This window comes from Amphichorda felina, assembly GCF_050947745.1.
Source record: "Amphichorda felina strain 45539 chromosome Unknown scaffold_2, whole genome shotgun sequence".
NCBI lineage: Eukaryota > Fungi > Ascomycota > Sordariomycetes > Hypocreales > Bionectriaceae > Amphichorda > Amphichorda felina.
This window is the reverse complement of record NW_028145048.1, coordinates 2,006,558-2,020,850: the sequence shown is the minus strand read 5'-3', so window position 1 is coordinate 2,020,850 and position 14,293 is coordinate 2,006,558. Positions and strand designations below refer to the sequence as shown.

Sequence of the window (14,293 nt, the reverse complement as noted above, 5' to 3'; positions counted from 1 at the left end):
ATAAAGAGAAGATGATGCTTTCCAAGATTTATGCTAAAAACTGGATTGGTTGGGGCATTGTGGCATATGCTCGCCAGGTCTCTCAAGGTGGTGGCCGCGACTCCAGGTCATTACCACTATCACATGTTGGTTTGGGTGGTCGTAGGCACACGTACCATCTGGTAAGTTGTGTGAGATCTGGAATCGTGGCACCACCACTGATGCCTTGAAGTCAGTCCAGGCATCACTTACTGCCTGAAATAAGGGGACAACCAAGGGGAAAGCGCTTTGGTTTATGATACTATTCAGTTACAAGTTTAACCCCAGCAGCATGTCACCGGCCTCAAATCAACATCATCAACCACTGCTCGCTTGAGTGGAGAGCAGGGAAGAGTATAAGGCGTTATTATATGCGTGTCTCTGGGGAGGAAGTTCCAAGGAGGCTCCTGGTCTGGCCGTGGCATCTCTCTTGGGGAGTCCAGATCACTCGATCAACATCGCTTTCCCTCTTCCGAACTTACTAGGCTTCGGTCCTGATTAGTCAAACATACAAAACTTGGGGTCATTACAGGAGAGTAATAATTCCCATCAATGCGCTGATGCCTGCATTTGGCGTAAGATGCTCACATCAAAGGAGAGAATGCTTGATCATGCTGCGGACGCGCTATGACAATGGGACGCGTAAAGTGCGTGCAGGCGGTATGACGCTATCACGACGAATGATTCCCACAGCGGGGTGGTTGCTGGTGGGTCGGTCGACGGACCGGGAGGGTACGGTCCCACACAGCGGCAGGGTCCCAGACTTCCCCACCAGCACTCTGGCTAGCAAAATCGAATGTGAGCGCCCATGACCTCGTTGCACTTGCAGTAGGACTTCAGGATGAGGATACGGCACATGAAGTAACTGGCTCAAGTGAGCCCCCGATTCGAGAAATTTGACAGCGACTTGTCCGACTTGCAGGTTCGCATAAGTCTCTGGGCAGAAATGGGGCTGGCTACTGACGGATCACCGAGTGACGTCGACGATTGGCCGACTCTTGGGGGAGGAGACAAAAAGAGCGGGACCGGACTCACTGTGGGCGCCTGACCTTGACCACGAGGTCAGGGTCTACCTACCTAAGGAATAAAAGTTAGGTACATACGGAGTACTAATAATTGGAAAGTGGGCTGAAGTCCGATGCCGGATTTCCCACAGGCGGAAGGGGGAAAACTGGGATTAGTATATCCATTTCAGAAGTCATCCCATGGGCAAATTTGAGCTCTTTGAAAAAGTCACCTCTAGACGTTCTCACAGCAATCCTGCTACTCGGCCTTTGTAGTACTTGCCTTGGTACGCACGTGAATGGCAGGTTTGTCGATTACTTACCTAGTGCGTACGTAATTTAGCTCAGTCCTAACTCCATGGAGTATTATTAGGTATGTAGCACAGGAACCTTGGAAGTTGCCAACGACCTGTGTCTCGGAGAGGGAGAAAAAAAAGACGTCACCGGGCCCGCCTGCCCACAGCTCCATGACAACCTTTCAACCTTCCCATAACTTAAACCACCTCGGCATCCCGGTTGATTGTTGTTTCTCTACCTCAAAACCCCCGCTGCCCGCACCCTCAATCCTACGGCCTCCTCCCCGTTATCTATTTGCTGCCAGAGCAACCGCGCACGTCGACGGCTGGTATCAAGACGTCGACCTTCCCCGCTTTCGCTGCTAGCTACGTGTTCGACGCCCTAATGGAGCCAGGCCTACAACTGAGAACTTACACGTCGCTGTACCCATCACCAACCACCTAGCATCGGTATCAAGCCCTTCGTCTACTAAAGCTAAGGGAGGAGCGATTCGTACCGAGAGCCTCTTCCACACCCGCTAAAACACCACCTCGTTCCCCTCACCCTCTCGTCAGGCTGCGTTATCTGCCTCGTGAGACAAGCCCAACCGACCTCGTCAGACTGGGTTGCACCCTCTTACGCTTCCCCTTCCTGAAAATCTACTTGCCATGAGTCAGATGCGAGTGAAAGCCCTCAAGGGCGAGGGCAAGACTGTGTCCAGAAAGGCCCGAAAGTCCGGTCGCGCATCCGGCACGGCTTCCCCCGGCGGCTCCGACATTCTTCATAAGGTTTTCTACCAGGACGATGTGGCATCTCGCTCAGAGTCTGAGGCGACACCCCCTGAGACGCCACCGGTAGCTGATGAGGACTTCTTTGGGGGGCCGGGGACGCCAGATGACCGAGAACTACCAGCCTTTGATCCCAAGAAGCTCATATCCGAACTCCAGGACCGCAAGAATCACCATAATGAGACCCGTGAGCTCCTTATCGACCATTACATTAAAATGCTGCGAAATCGCTACGGCAACGAGCTGGACAATGTCGATACCGGAGAGCTTATCGGGGCGTTCATTCGCGGCGCCAGCCGAGGTGTCTCGACGAGAGAACGGTCTTTGAGCATCGAGGCTTATTCTCTCACTATATGCATCGAGGATCTAAACAACGCCGAGGCATCACGCGCCTCCTTGAAGCAAATCCTTACCGACGACGATAACGAGGATTGCCAAATCCGCGCTCTATATGCCCTCACTCTTACTATCGTCCACTATGGCGGCGGTGAGGAAGATATCTTTGATTATTTGGATTTCCTCGTTGAAGCCATACAGAGCAACGGAGAAAGTGTCAACGCCATCAAAAAGGATGGAGTGACAGTAGCCCTATTTGAGTGCTGGGCATACGCGGCGACCCATGTGAAGAGTATCTGGCATCAGGCAGACTATGCCATGGATGCCTTTGTCGAGAAACTCGATAGTACAGATGCCGAGACTCAGACAGCTGCCGCTGAATGCATCGCTTACATTTTCGAAGCTTCCCGTGCCCATGAGGAGGAAGAAGGTGAGCCTTTTGAGCTGCCCTACGACCCTGCAAGAGTGGCCACCCGTATCCAGGACCTGAGCAAGGAATCCTCCAAGTCAATGTCCCGGAAGGACCGCCGCGATCTCCGGGACGGTCTGCGAAGTGTTGTTAGCTCTCTCGAAAACGGGGTCGGGCCCTACTACTCGACCGCGAAGGATTTTAATGACCGCGAAGTCGGCTACCGCTATAGGCTACGCAAGGGGGGTGGCTCTTCCTCGCTGGGATATAGCGCCTACGTCGAGTCATGGCATCATTATCATCGTATTACCATGCTTCGTAACATCTTTGGAACCGGACTGGAGCGCCACATCGACAACGAGACTCCCATGGTGATACAGTGCCTTGAGGGTCTGGATTGGCAGTTTGTGTTGAAGACTGATTCGAAAACTGGAGGGGGCCCTGTTCATGCATCCTACTTTTGACCGTTCTCAAGATTATTGTCGAACAACATCCAGCTTCTTCAGAAGAAGGAATACGGGGTTAGGCTGGATTTTCTGTGCTAGGATATTATTGCTGGATGGGTATTAGACTTCGTAACATTGCCGCGGGACTAGTGTTCAAACATGGCCAAAGGGGTTGGGATATACGACGACCAAGAGGGAGAGGAGAGGCGCCATAGAAGAAATTACAGCTGCGATTACAATCAAATGAGTGCATTACTTGTTGTGGTATGTCTACCTACCTAAACACTTCGTAAATAAACAACTTTCCGCACCCTTTATCATTTCCCCGTCCGCCCATATGTCCGCTACTAGGTCAACCAAATCTCGAAACTCCTGTTCATCGTCCCTTCAAAACGCCCCCCAGTCAGAGAACAAAATTTCTTTTCCAGTTCGCGGCTGCATATTTGGTTTGTTTATGTCTTCATCTTTGTTCCTGCTGAAAGCAGGCCAAGGCGGCTTCAGCCAGAATGCCCCATGCGGAAAGTAACTAGGTTACCCAATGTCGTCAGTCCACGGGGGGAGATGCGTTCAAAATGCGAAGCCAGCTCCAGGTACGCGGAAAATCCGTACGACAATGACGGCGAGAATCAGGAACCCGCCCATAATAGTCAACAAGCCCGAGAACAGAAATGCGACCAACTAGCCCTGCATTTCATCGTCCTGGCTCTCCAGCAAGAAGCCGCTGAGGGGACCGCCGCCAAAGACGCTCACGGAGCACACCATCATCATGAAGCCGATTCGGAAGCCAATATGTTCCATTTCGTTGGGGGGCGTGATTCTGGCAATACAGGCCGAGCCGAGCGGCATGAGGCCGCCGGAGAAGAGGCCGTACAGGACAGCGAAGGCGATCATGGCGGGAAGAGTCCTCATTACGGTCCAGCAAAGAACCGATGTGCCTGTAAGAAGTGCCATGATGCAGAGAATGTTGAAGCTGTAGAGAGATAGTTAACCTAGGTTCGTGTAAAAGATTGCCGGGTTGTAGTTTACCTCCCAAAGCGGTCGGCGAGCGCGCCCGTTCCAATGCGTCCCACAACGGAGCCGGAGTAGCAGATTGCGAGGAGGTTATTTCCCATGCTCCCCTGCCCATTGAATTCTGCAAATAGGGGTATGTAGTTGAATGGGACCAGGTAACCGCCGTAGATGAAGAAAAAGGCAGCGCTGAGGCCGAGGAAGGTTGGGTGTGTGGTAGTCTTGAGGCTCGTGATGAGGCTGCCGCTCTCCTTACTACCGAGAGAAGGGCTTGTGCCAAAAGGTTTACCGTGGAGAACCCCTCGAAAAGTAATCTTGGCGTGGCCTGCCCGCTCCGTGACGAGAAAAGAGGAGATGAGGAGAGGTACCAGGGGGATGAGGCCAACACCCTGGAGAGCACGTTTCATGCCAAAGACTTGGTCTAACTTGTCAATGACAATAGGCCAAAAGATGCCACCGACCGAGGACCCAGAGGCTATGAGTCCAAGAGCAAGTCCCCGTCTGCGATCAAACCAGTCGGAGATAACACTGACGGCGGGATAGTACCTGATCCCGAGTTAGCACAATTTGGAAAGAAAAAGGCCAGAGGTAACACATACAGAAGAGTGTTTGAAAGACCAAACAAGAATCCTTGGAGGCCCAGAAAAACGGCAAATGAGTGTCCATACTCGGCGACCAGCAAGTAAGACGCGAGATAGATTCCGGCGCCGATGAAGATGAGAATGCCAGCGCTGATCTTGTCCGATGCGAAGCCAGCGAGGCCACCCAGGCAAAAGAGAAGTCCGGGCTGCACACTTCCGATCCAGCTAATGTCCGAGAGGCTGGTTTCGTCGCCCCACGGCTCGTGGGGATATTTGGCCTGGAAGGTGCCCCAGGAGTTGAGGATGCCTATCACTTCACGTGAGCCTCTTTTGGTAATACTTCCCAAAAGAGAAAGAGTACCGGTTAATAGTAACTTACCGAAGCCTGCCCAAAAGTTGATGAACCCCCCTACAACAGCGAGCCACGCAGGCCAGCCGCGATCCGTAACGCGCACATTTTCGTCTCCGGTATGGCAATACTGGCGGGCCAAGGGGTGAAAGGTGCCATTGACATCGGGGATGGTATCTGGAGTCGAAGGCGTGGCGATCTCCGTATGGGTGAGATTGTGGAACTGGATCCTCACAGTCTCGGGCTTCATGTTGAGGGTATCCTCAAAGCTCGAGTGTTATGGAGACTGTTCCGAGGGTTGAGAGTGAATATTGGAGGTGAATTATGAAAAGAAGAGAGAGGGGAAAGGTGGTGAGAGTTCAAGGCACGAGGTAGGTTCAGACAGCTGCCCGCCAGCTGGCAGACATGCCTTAGCAACCGGAGAAATTCCATTAGCAACACAAACAAAACTCGAGGCTTCTTGAGCTTGCTCCTGTGCAAGTGATAGTGGCCGTCTCCCCGCAAGTTAGGGAGGTCCTGTGAATCCGGCCCCGGCCAACTGCGCTTCAGCTGGCGACCAGATGGTCAAGCGCACCGCCATGGTCGAAAGCCCCGGCTGAACAGGTATTTGATGGCTGAGACTGGGTAGGCCTTGTACGAAGTCGAGAAATCCCGGTGATTTCTGGGAGTCTTGAGATCATGTTCCAGGCTGTGACGTTCCTCGCAGAGTCCTCCCTCGTCCTCTAGCCATCTTGTCCGTGGCTTGGCCAAGCTATATCTACTAGTAGTTCCATGGCTCTCCAATCTCAACTGGAGGTCGTCTCGACTCGCCTCTGCCCAACTCCCGCATTCCTGCGCGGCCTTTGCGACCAGTGCCGACAAATCTGAAGACGGACGTCTTTTACTACATAGTACCCAGGCTGTACGCCTTGTGAAGTCTTGGCCGAAATAAACGGTGGCCAAGAACGTGTAGTGAGTGCCTGACGGTAAGTCCCAAAACGTTGAGCAGTACCAAGTCCGCCGCCAAGATTACATCACAGGCTGTATCCCCAATCCTACGCGATCCCTGATGGTGTGCAGTATGCATGACCCGTCTCCCACACCCTTGTCAGGTTGCCGACACATCAGACATATCACGCACACACCACACACACCACACGCACACCCCGCAGACCAAATCGCCATCCCAATGGCCTCTTCTTACACGCAGACGGATGAACTAATGGCTGCGAGCACAAGCAGAACAGGGTCCTCCGTCGCCGGTTTTCCTGCAGCGCCTGGCCCCACGGCCGAAGCGTGGCTTGATCATGCATCCTAGTATCCGTACTTACTATGTGAGTCGGGGTCTGGGATCGATCCTACGGGCGACACCTCATTGCTCCCATTTCTCCAAACACGTCAAGAGCCCAAGACCCTGAATTCAGGGTCTTTATATCTTGCATTTCCCCGAGTCGGACCCCTTTTGGATCTCGATCTTCTGTTCACCTTCACAACCCCCCTGCTTCATCCCCGTTTCTTCAGCATTCCATACCACAGCTTCATATATGAGCAAAGCATACGACCATGGCCACAAAGCACCGCCTCAGGCGCTCTTGTGCCTTTTGCCGCGCCAGAAAGATCAGATGCTCCAACGACACCATCTGTAAGGCTTGCCGCAGACAAGGGGCCGACTGCATCTACGACTTTGAGCCTCCTCGTCCCAAGACCCGGGGCAGCACAGACTCTACTCGCCCCAACTCCATCAGTCTCCGCCATGCTACCCTCCTCCCCCTCGCGTCTGCCAAGGATAGCTCCGTTGCCATGAATCCCCTGGCGGAAGAACCCTGTCTCTCGGAAGACATAGAGAACGTCGCCACTGTCCTCGAAAGGTCGTTCTGCGAATACTCTGCGGGTAAAACATCTTCCCAATCGCCTCACCACCAGCGACTGGGGGAAAGGCCTGCCGAGTTCTCCAGCATTCTCTCCCTCCTCACACTAGACCTGATTGGTCTATCGGCAACTCAGCATGGGTTGCTGGGCTGCTCACACGTCGAGGAAGGAGGCGCTACCTTCTTCCTGTCTGGCATGGAAAGTGACAACACGCCAACCATGTTTGACAGTACTCCGCCATCCGCGACAAACCCTGTCACCGAGTATGGTCAACGCCAGCAGACCCAGCTGATTGACGTGTGGTATTCTTCTCATCCGCTGTCATCCGTTGTGTCTAAGACCTTGCTACTGAGGGAGCTGAGGGAGGGCACCCACGATGAGGCCCTCCTGGCCGTCATCATGGCCGAGGCCAACTTCACCATTGGGGGGGCCTCTGCCAATACTCGGGGAAGGGCACTTCTCCAGCACGCGCAGTCGAAGCTCCGTCACCGTCCACTCCAGATGACCCAAAATACTGGCGTCGTAACCGATTCGGGCACTGTCGTCTACAGTGGAGTTTCAACGCGCATATATGATATCATCTCGACGGTTCAAGTCCTCACATTGCTGGGATGGAACGCCATGACTCAATCCCAGTTTCGAAGGGCCATGACATATATTCAGCTCGCCGGTCGCTTGGCCACCGATCTTAAGCGTCAGGTGCTGGCCACTGATGGAGTCCAACTCTCGAGTCGCATCAATGGCATTGATGTCTATGATGTCGAGAAGGAGCTCATTGACTGTCTATACTGGGCGACTTACTCCCTCATCCTCTGGGTATACATGCAGACGGGACGGAGCTACTTCTCTTCACCATCCCCCATGGTGATCGCCCTTGTTTTGGTTCCTCCAACCGATGATGCTTCGGCCACCATTCAGCTCGACCTCGTCTCGGAAAATCTCAACACACTTCAAAACCAGAAGCTTGCAGTTCGAGAGATGTGGCCCCTGGCGCACATTGCCATCTCTGCTGCGCACGCCTGTGGCTTCCACTCCCAGCAGGAGGGGCTTGTGTCCCTGGATCCCATGCAGCGGTGTTATGGCACAAGCCAGTTCTTGGTGGAGACCGCGCACGATTTGAACAAGGAGCGAACAAGTATGATGTCTACCGCCTTCGCCCTTACAGCCTACCACGCTCTCGCGATCCAACTTCTCTTCCCAGCTCTCAATGGCCAGGAAGTGGCCAGGACGGATATCGTTGGGCGACTGTGCTACAGTATGGAAGAGATTCTACAGATCTTTGACGTCGTATCGATCCAGCCTGGGGATGCCTTGAACATGAAGCCATCAATACGGTCTTTTCTTCCGGCAATATTCGGTCTAGCTCTTGATACCTGCTCGCGAGCTCTACGAGCCATACGTGGGAAGAGACAGCCCAGCGGTATTGTCAACGAATTCCCTTCTATCGAAATCTACACGCAGACCTTGCAGACCGTGGCGAGGCGCCTTTATATTACGAGCAAGAGCGAATTCCTCAACCAATCCAGCGGTCTCCGGACGATCCGCAAGCAGCTCCGGATATCGATGCGCGAAATGCCCTTGTCCAGGGCATCACGCCCGAGCAGCAGCTCTAGCGGCGAATCCGAATCATCAACACTATCCTCCGCTAGCACCGATGACCTGTCAACAGCTACCACGCCCAGGATGGACGGACAAGGTCCATCTATTGCGTCAGACAAGGCGAATCCCGCGTCCTCGAAAATGCTCGCCGACAACAACGCCTTCATCGCTGACGGCAACGTGCCCAAGGAGGGTTGGCAGAGCACCAAAACACACGTTGCCAACACAGCCGCAACACAGGGGCCAGCGTACACCTCAATGGATATCAACGCTCTGGGCGTGTGTTCCCGTGAAGAGCTGAGCATCTCTGGAATGGTGGAACTACAACACTCATGGCTGGGGCAGATGGCGCCGCTTACACACCCAAACACCGACATGGGAGAGGTACAATGGGACTGGGCCGCGCCGAGCATTAAACAAGAGACAGCGGTTCCACCCGCTGCCCTATGGCCGGACATGAACATGGTCCTGTGAAGATCAATCAAGGATGATTTTAACCACCCTCACGATGAAGCTCGACATCAATCAGCCCGGTCACCAACCGGAGGTACGATCTCTCCGACGTCAAGATCCACGGCTTTGACACAATTGTGGCCGGTTCTTTTCTTCTTTTCTCATCTATTCTTATTTTCGATTCGGATTTACGGCGTTGTCGCATCGAAAATTGTATAACCAGGACGGATTGATTATAGCAATTTGTACCATCATCTAATGTTCTATTTTCGACCATTCCATTATCTTATCTTACGGGGGCAGCGTTGAAAACTATAATTAGCAGCGTAGTAATACAGACACGGCCGTTTGTATGTATGTACGGATATGTATGTATTACCATGAGATGTCGAGAAATGGATTCGGTGACGAAGTGCGAAGGCGCCTTGGCTGAGCGACCTGACGGGTCAGTACACACCACGTCTTCCCCACAACCTCAGCTCCAGCTACTAGTAGTAGGTAATCCGCGTACCTGCCCTACCATATGAGCGCCGTGCATGAGGCCGTAGGCAATCAAAGGATCCATGTCGCGAAGAGCGCAAAGACCAGGTCAGCACTCGGGCCCACGTCAGGCCGTTGGGCCAGCGACGGGTCGGCGGTGCATATCTCGAACGCGATCGACCTCGGGAACATGCCGTCTACAAATGAGGGGGCTAGGCCCAGGACTCCGAATACAGTATCCCAAGCATGCGTGCGATGGGCCTCTGTGGCCTCTATAAAAAGGACAGGGGTTTGAAAGGGTGCCTCAGCTGAGGGGCAGGAACCGTGTCGACTGGCCTGGCAGATGCCTGCCCCGGACCATCCATGCCACACCGCAGATGCAGGTCCATTGCCACCCGCTACAACCATGACGACATAATCGAGTGGAAGGGCTGCCCTGAAACTTGATAACTTGATGCCCTCCGCGCGGGAGGCTCATATGGGCAGCGGCAGGCCAGAAGTTGGACGGTGGCCCCCGTTTGCCCGTTTAGGAAACCGTTGTTGTACATAGTAGCTGTACGAGTAGTACTCCGTAATAGAGTCGCGATCTGGATCATCTATCTGGTGGGTATCAGACCCCGCAGTCTCACGAGAGATGGCTGTGACGCTAGGCCAGAATGAGCTGGTCGCTTGGAGGTCGAACAAGTCGGGGGTCGTCGCGCTCACAAAACATGTCAAGGAGAATTATCGAAGCGTAAAAGTATCCCAGGTATTACAAGTATACGAGCTGATAAGGTCCAGGTCCCCGTCAGAGAAGTTCTGCACGGGGGACGAGGGGGATTTGGTCTTCGAAGCCGATGCTCGTCTCAGGCATGTATATAAGGGAGGGAGGGCCATGCATGGGGGAAGGTGTCACTCCAGAATGCAACGACATGTTTCCCCAGCCGACAATGACGTTTTGAGGGGCCCCCAAGGGAACGGTTGCAGTTGGAAGAGTGGGCGTTGCTAGGATTCAAGCCACGGAATCCTCGTTACCACACTCGAAACGCGGCGACGGGAGGCCGTCATGCTAGGGGGATGACTTCACGAGGTACTCATGGTATTCCGTGACGGCGCTGTTGTGAGACACGCAGGACGATTATGCACGCCTGCGAGACATTGTTGTGACGGGATAAAGAACCTAGAATGCAGACTTACAGCCCAGCCTCCGGCCTGGACCATCTTCTTTACAGTTATAATAGTAGTCTACGCTCAGGTAGGTCGGTGGCATAAATGATCAATGCGGATAACATCATAAGCATGAAAGAGAGTGAGAGCACACCAGACGTCATCCGGTATGGACATATTGAAGTGAATTTGTTATATTCGCGGCATGATCATGATGCCTTCATCGTCGAATTCAATCGTGCAAAGCCATGCTATATCTATAGGCAAAACAAAGAGAAACACATCCCAAATAAACCCCGCGCCGTTAACCCAGAGTGTTTGTCTTTCGACTCCCAACAAAGAACCCAGAAGAATAGTACGTGCTCAAGCTCTTTCCCCCCGCTGCCATCTACTATTAAGCGCTTTCAGGGGGAAAGGTCAAGTCGCTTTGATATTTTTGGTTCGCTTTACAGCTTGCCAAAGATGGAGGTCATCAGCACGCGGCTGACACGGTAAGGGTCGGCGTTGGAGGCGGGACGGCGATCCTCGAAGTAGCCGTAGCCCTTGGAGGCGGTCTCGCGGGGGATGCGGATGGAGCAGCCACGGTTGGCGACACCGTAGGTGAACTTCTCAATGGAGCCGGTCTCGTGGCGGCCGGTGAGACGGAGCTCGTTGTCGTCACCGTACTCCTTGATGCACTCGATGTGGTGGGGCTCGAGCTTCTTGAGGGCGGCTTCGATGTGGGCCATGCCACCCTCGGCGCGCATCTCCTTGGTGGAGAAGTTGGAGTGCAGACCGGCACCGTTCCAGTCGCCGGGGATGGGCTTGGGGTGCCACGACACCTTGGCGCCGAAGTCCTCGGCAATGCGGGCAAGGAAGAAGCGGGAGATCCAGAGGTGGTCACCCATCTCGATACCGAGGCAGGGGCCGACCTGGAACTCCCACTGAGCGGGCATGACCTCGGCGTTGGTGCCAGAGATGTTCACGCCGGCGTACAGGCAAGCCTTGTAGTGGGCCTCGACAATGTCGCGCTGGACGACCTTGCCGGCACCGACACCGCAGTAGTAAGGGCCCTGACTGTGAGCTTGTTAGCGAGGGTCGTATATAAAGGGCGAAGAAGATGCAGGGCAACATACGGAGCAGGGAAACCACCCGAGGGCCAGCCGAAGGGGCGGTTGTCGAGATCGAGGAGAGTGTACTCCTGCTCAAGACCGAACCAGGGCTCGTGGTCGGCGTAGGCCTCCATGACCTTGGCGCACTCATAGCGGAAGTTGTACTTGTTGGGGGTGCCGTCGGCGTTCCAGCACTCGGCCAGGACGATGATGTTGGGCGAGCCGCGGAAGGGGTCAGGGAAGACGGCGCAAGGGCGGAGGTAGACGTCGGAGTTGTCACCAGGGGCCTGGTCGGTGGAGGAACCGTCGAAGTTCCAGATGGGGAGGTCCTCAGGCTTCCACTCCTGGGCATCAAGGGTCTGCTAGCTGTCAGAAAATTGTCCTTGCGTGCGTATCATCTCATAGCGGTATCTTCATCTCATTCCTCACTCTCGCTGAGGTGAGTGGGTGTGACTCTCGGTGAACCGCCGACCGCCAAAGCCGAGGGCTCCTGGAGCCCCGCGCTGCGATTGGTGGATGAACCCCGCAGTGGAGTCACCGGGGCCATTTGCAGAGGCACTGTTGGCGACTTCGGTGACGATGCGAGTGGCAGATTCAGCATAGTTTGGCCCCAGAGACGCCAACCACTAGGTGACGCTGCGCCAGCCGCCACCGACCAGCACCAGGCCCCCCTGGGTCTGCGCCATGCCTGCGCCACCAGCATCGCCACCGATGACGGAAGAAGTCGGACCGGCCACACCGAATCGAGCGAGAGGGAGGAAAAAGATGACGAAGAGGCAAAGAAGTCGAAAGGCGGTGTTGCTTTCGGCGGGACAAGGGAATTCGCACTCACCCTGGACTTGGAACGGGTCTCACCGATGGCGTCGATCCAGACGTACTCGGCCATGATCTTGCCCTTCTGGTCGAGCTTCAGGTACTTGTCCAGCTGCATCGCATCGTGTCAGCCAAGAAGAAAAAAAAAAACTGTTGTTCCCAACTGCCCACGAGGGCTCAAGGTGAGGGTGGTCTTACAGTCGCCGGGTTGGAGACGAAAGCGTCACGGTTGGCCTATGAGAGGGGCGCGGGTTAGCGGACCGTCGGTGTGGTCACCGTTGTGCGGCTGCGACAACTCACCATGGCTGCGGTTTGGTTGGGGGTGATTGGGGGAGATGGGCTCGGTGTGAGAGGTTGAAGAGGCTGAAGCCAAAACGAGGTAAAGAACAGACAAAGCTGGGTATCACGGGGAGGACGTGAGTGGGAATAATGAAGGAACGATTTTCCAACAAAAACGCAGACTAGGTTTCAAGAGCGGATGAGGGTTTTATTTATCAGTTTAGGTCGAAGCAGCAAGAGGGTCGTCGTTGCCCGCGATGGAGCCCTTTCCGCTCGCATGTGGCATGTCGCCCAGCCCACCGAGAGATAAGGGACATGCAGGGGTCGCCCACTGGCTGTCGGCTGGCGACGGTGGGGTGCTGTGCGCATGGCAGGGCCTTCTACATCTCATCGATTCATGTCATGATTAACAGGCTCATTCGCCGCCCATTGGCTCTGCCCTCTGGGCCTCCCGATTCGATTCAAGTCTAATCTAGATTTTTCTGGCGCGACGCGGCAAACGGACTCAGCGCGGGTGTACCGAGTACAAGCCCTTTTGCCTTGTTCGACCCGGTGTGCCCCGTCGTCCCCTGCCGACAGCCAGTCAACGAGGACATGATGACTCGCAAAATGACTGATGTGCCGTCTGCCTCTCTGGGCACCATCCCCAAGCCGCTTGGCTGTGTCTTCCGTTCCCCCAGATGACCGTAATATTCGTAATAGCCTATTACTATACGGCAATGCCGTTGGGCGCACAGGCCCCGACGTGCCTCGTGGCCCAGCGTTCGTATCCCCGTCGACACTGCCGCTCCCAGAATAGGAGCGGCTTGAACGGTGCAGGACGATGCTACGGTCCAATGAATGCGACCTCCGGTTGGCTGCCGACGAACCGTAAACAGCATCGGCAACTTGAGGTTTACTGATTACCGTAGATGGCATCCTTGGAGACGTTGGCAGTTGATCCAAAGGTCATGGCGACGTACCGGTGATACCAACGACCGTGGCCTGCCTCTCTCTGTGGCAATGCCGTCATCGGGATCTACCCCTCGGTCTATGTGAAGGAAATCACAGTCATCGATATCAAACCCCAAAATGATGGCGGGGTAAGGTAATTCACAGCGCTGCAGGCACTGGGAAAAAAAAGGATCCCCTGGAGGGTGGGGTGTCGTCCTGAACTTCGGGCTGCCGCTCCCAGCCTTGGCTCTTCACCACTCGCTCGTTGAGCCCGTCAAGACCCGAACCCTGGAACCTGGAACATGCTAATACAGACATTTCTGTTAGACAGTCCATGACAATTCGCCGCTTCCCAAAAGACCTCAACAAATGGCCAAATGAAAGCGACGAACACGATCCCCACACGAAATGCTAATATGTGATAGTCCGGTGATAT

The 14,293-nt window shown here is 54.5% G+C and overlaps 4 protein-coding genes across 4 annotated transcripts; 2 read left to right on the top strand and 2 right to left on the bottom strand.

Moving 5' to 3' along the window:
* Nucleotides 1–1,966: 1,966 nt before the first annotated feature.
* ACO1O0_002191 (interferon-related developmental regulator-domain-containing protein) lies at nt 1,967–3,295 on the top strand (the record flags this gene model as incomplete). Its single annotated transcript, XM_083191668.1, has 1 exon — nt 1,967–3,295. One exon carries the CDS (start codon nt 1,967–1,969, stop codon nt 3,293–3,295), a length of 1,329 nt encoding a protein of 442 aa, XP_083052882.1.
* A 660-nt stretch (nt 3,296–3,955) lies between these two features.
* ACO1O0_002190 (uncharacterized protein) lies at nt 3,956–5,465 on the bottom strand (the record flags this gene model as incomplete). Its single annotated transcript, XM_083191667.1, has 4 exons — nt 3,956–4,247; nt 4,304–4,831; nt 4,885–5,173; nt 5,246–5,465. The coding sequence occupies 4 exons, from the start codon at nt 5,463–5,465 to the stop codon at nt 3,956–3,958; spliced, it is 1,329 nt and encodes a 442-aa protein (XP_083052881.1).
* Nucleotides 5,466–6,757: 1,292 nt separating this feature from the next.
* On the top strand, nt 6,758–9,136 carry ACO1O0_002189 (uncharacterized protein; the record flags this gene model as incomplete). The annotated part of the gene is made up of 1 exon (XM_083191666.1): nt 6,758–9,136. One exon carries the CDS (start codon nt 6,758–6,760, stop codon nt 9,134–9,136), a length of 2,379 nt encoding a protein of 792 aa, XP_083052880.1.
* A 2,051-nt stretch (nt 9,137–11,187) lies between these two features.
* GLN1 (glutamate--ammonia ligase) lies at nt 11,188–12,763 on the bottom strand (the record flags this gene model as incomplete). Its single annotated transcript, XM_083191665.1, has 3 exons — nt 11,188–11,797; nt 11,857–12,191; nt 12,665–12,763. 3 exons carry the CDS (start codon nt 12,761–12,763, stop codon nt 11,188–11,190), a joined length of 1,044 nt encoding a protein of 347 aa, XP_083052879.1.
* Between the last annotated feature and the right edge of the window lie 1,530 nt (nt 12,764–14,293).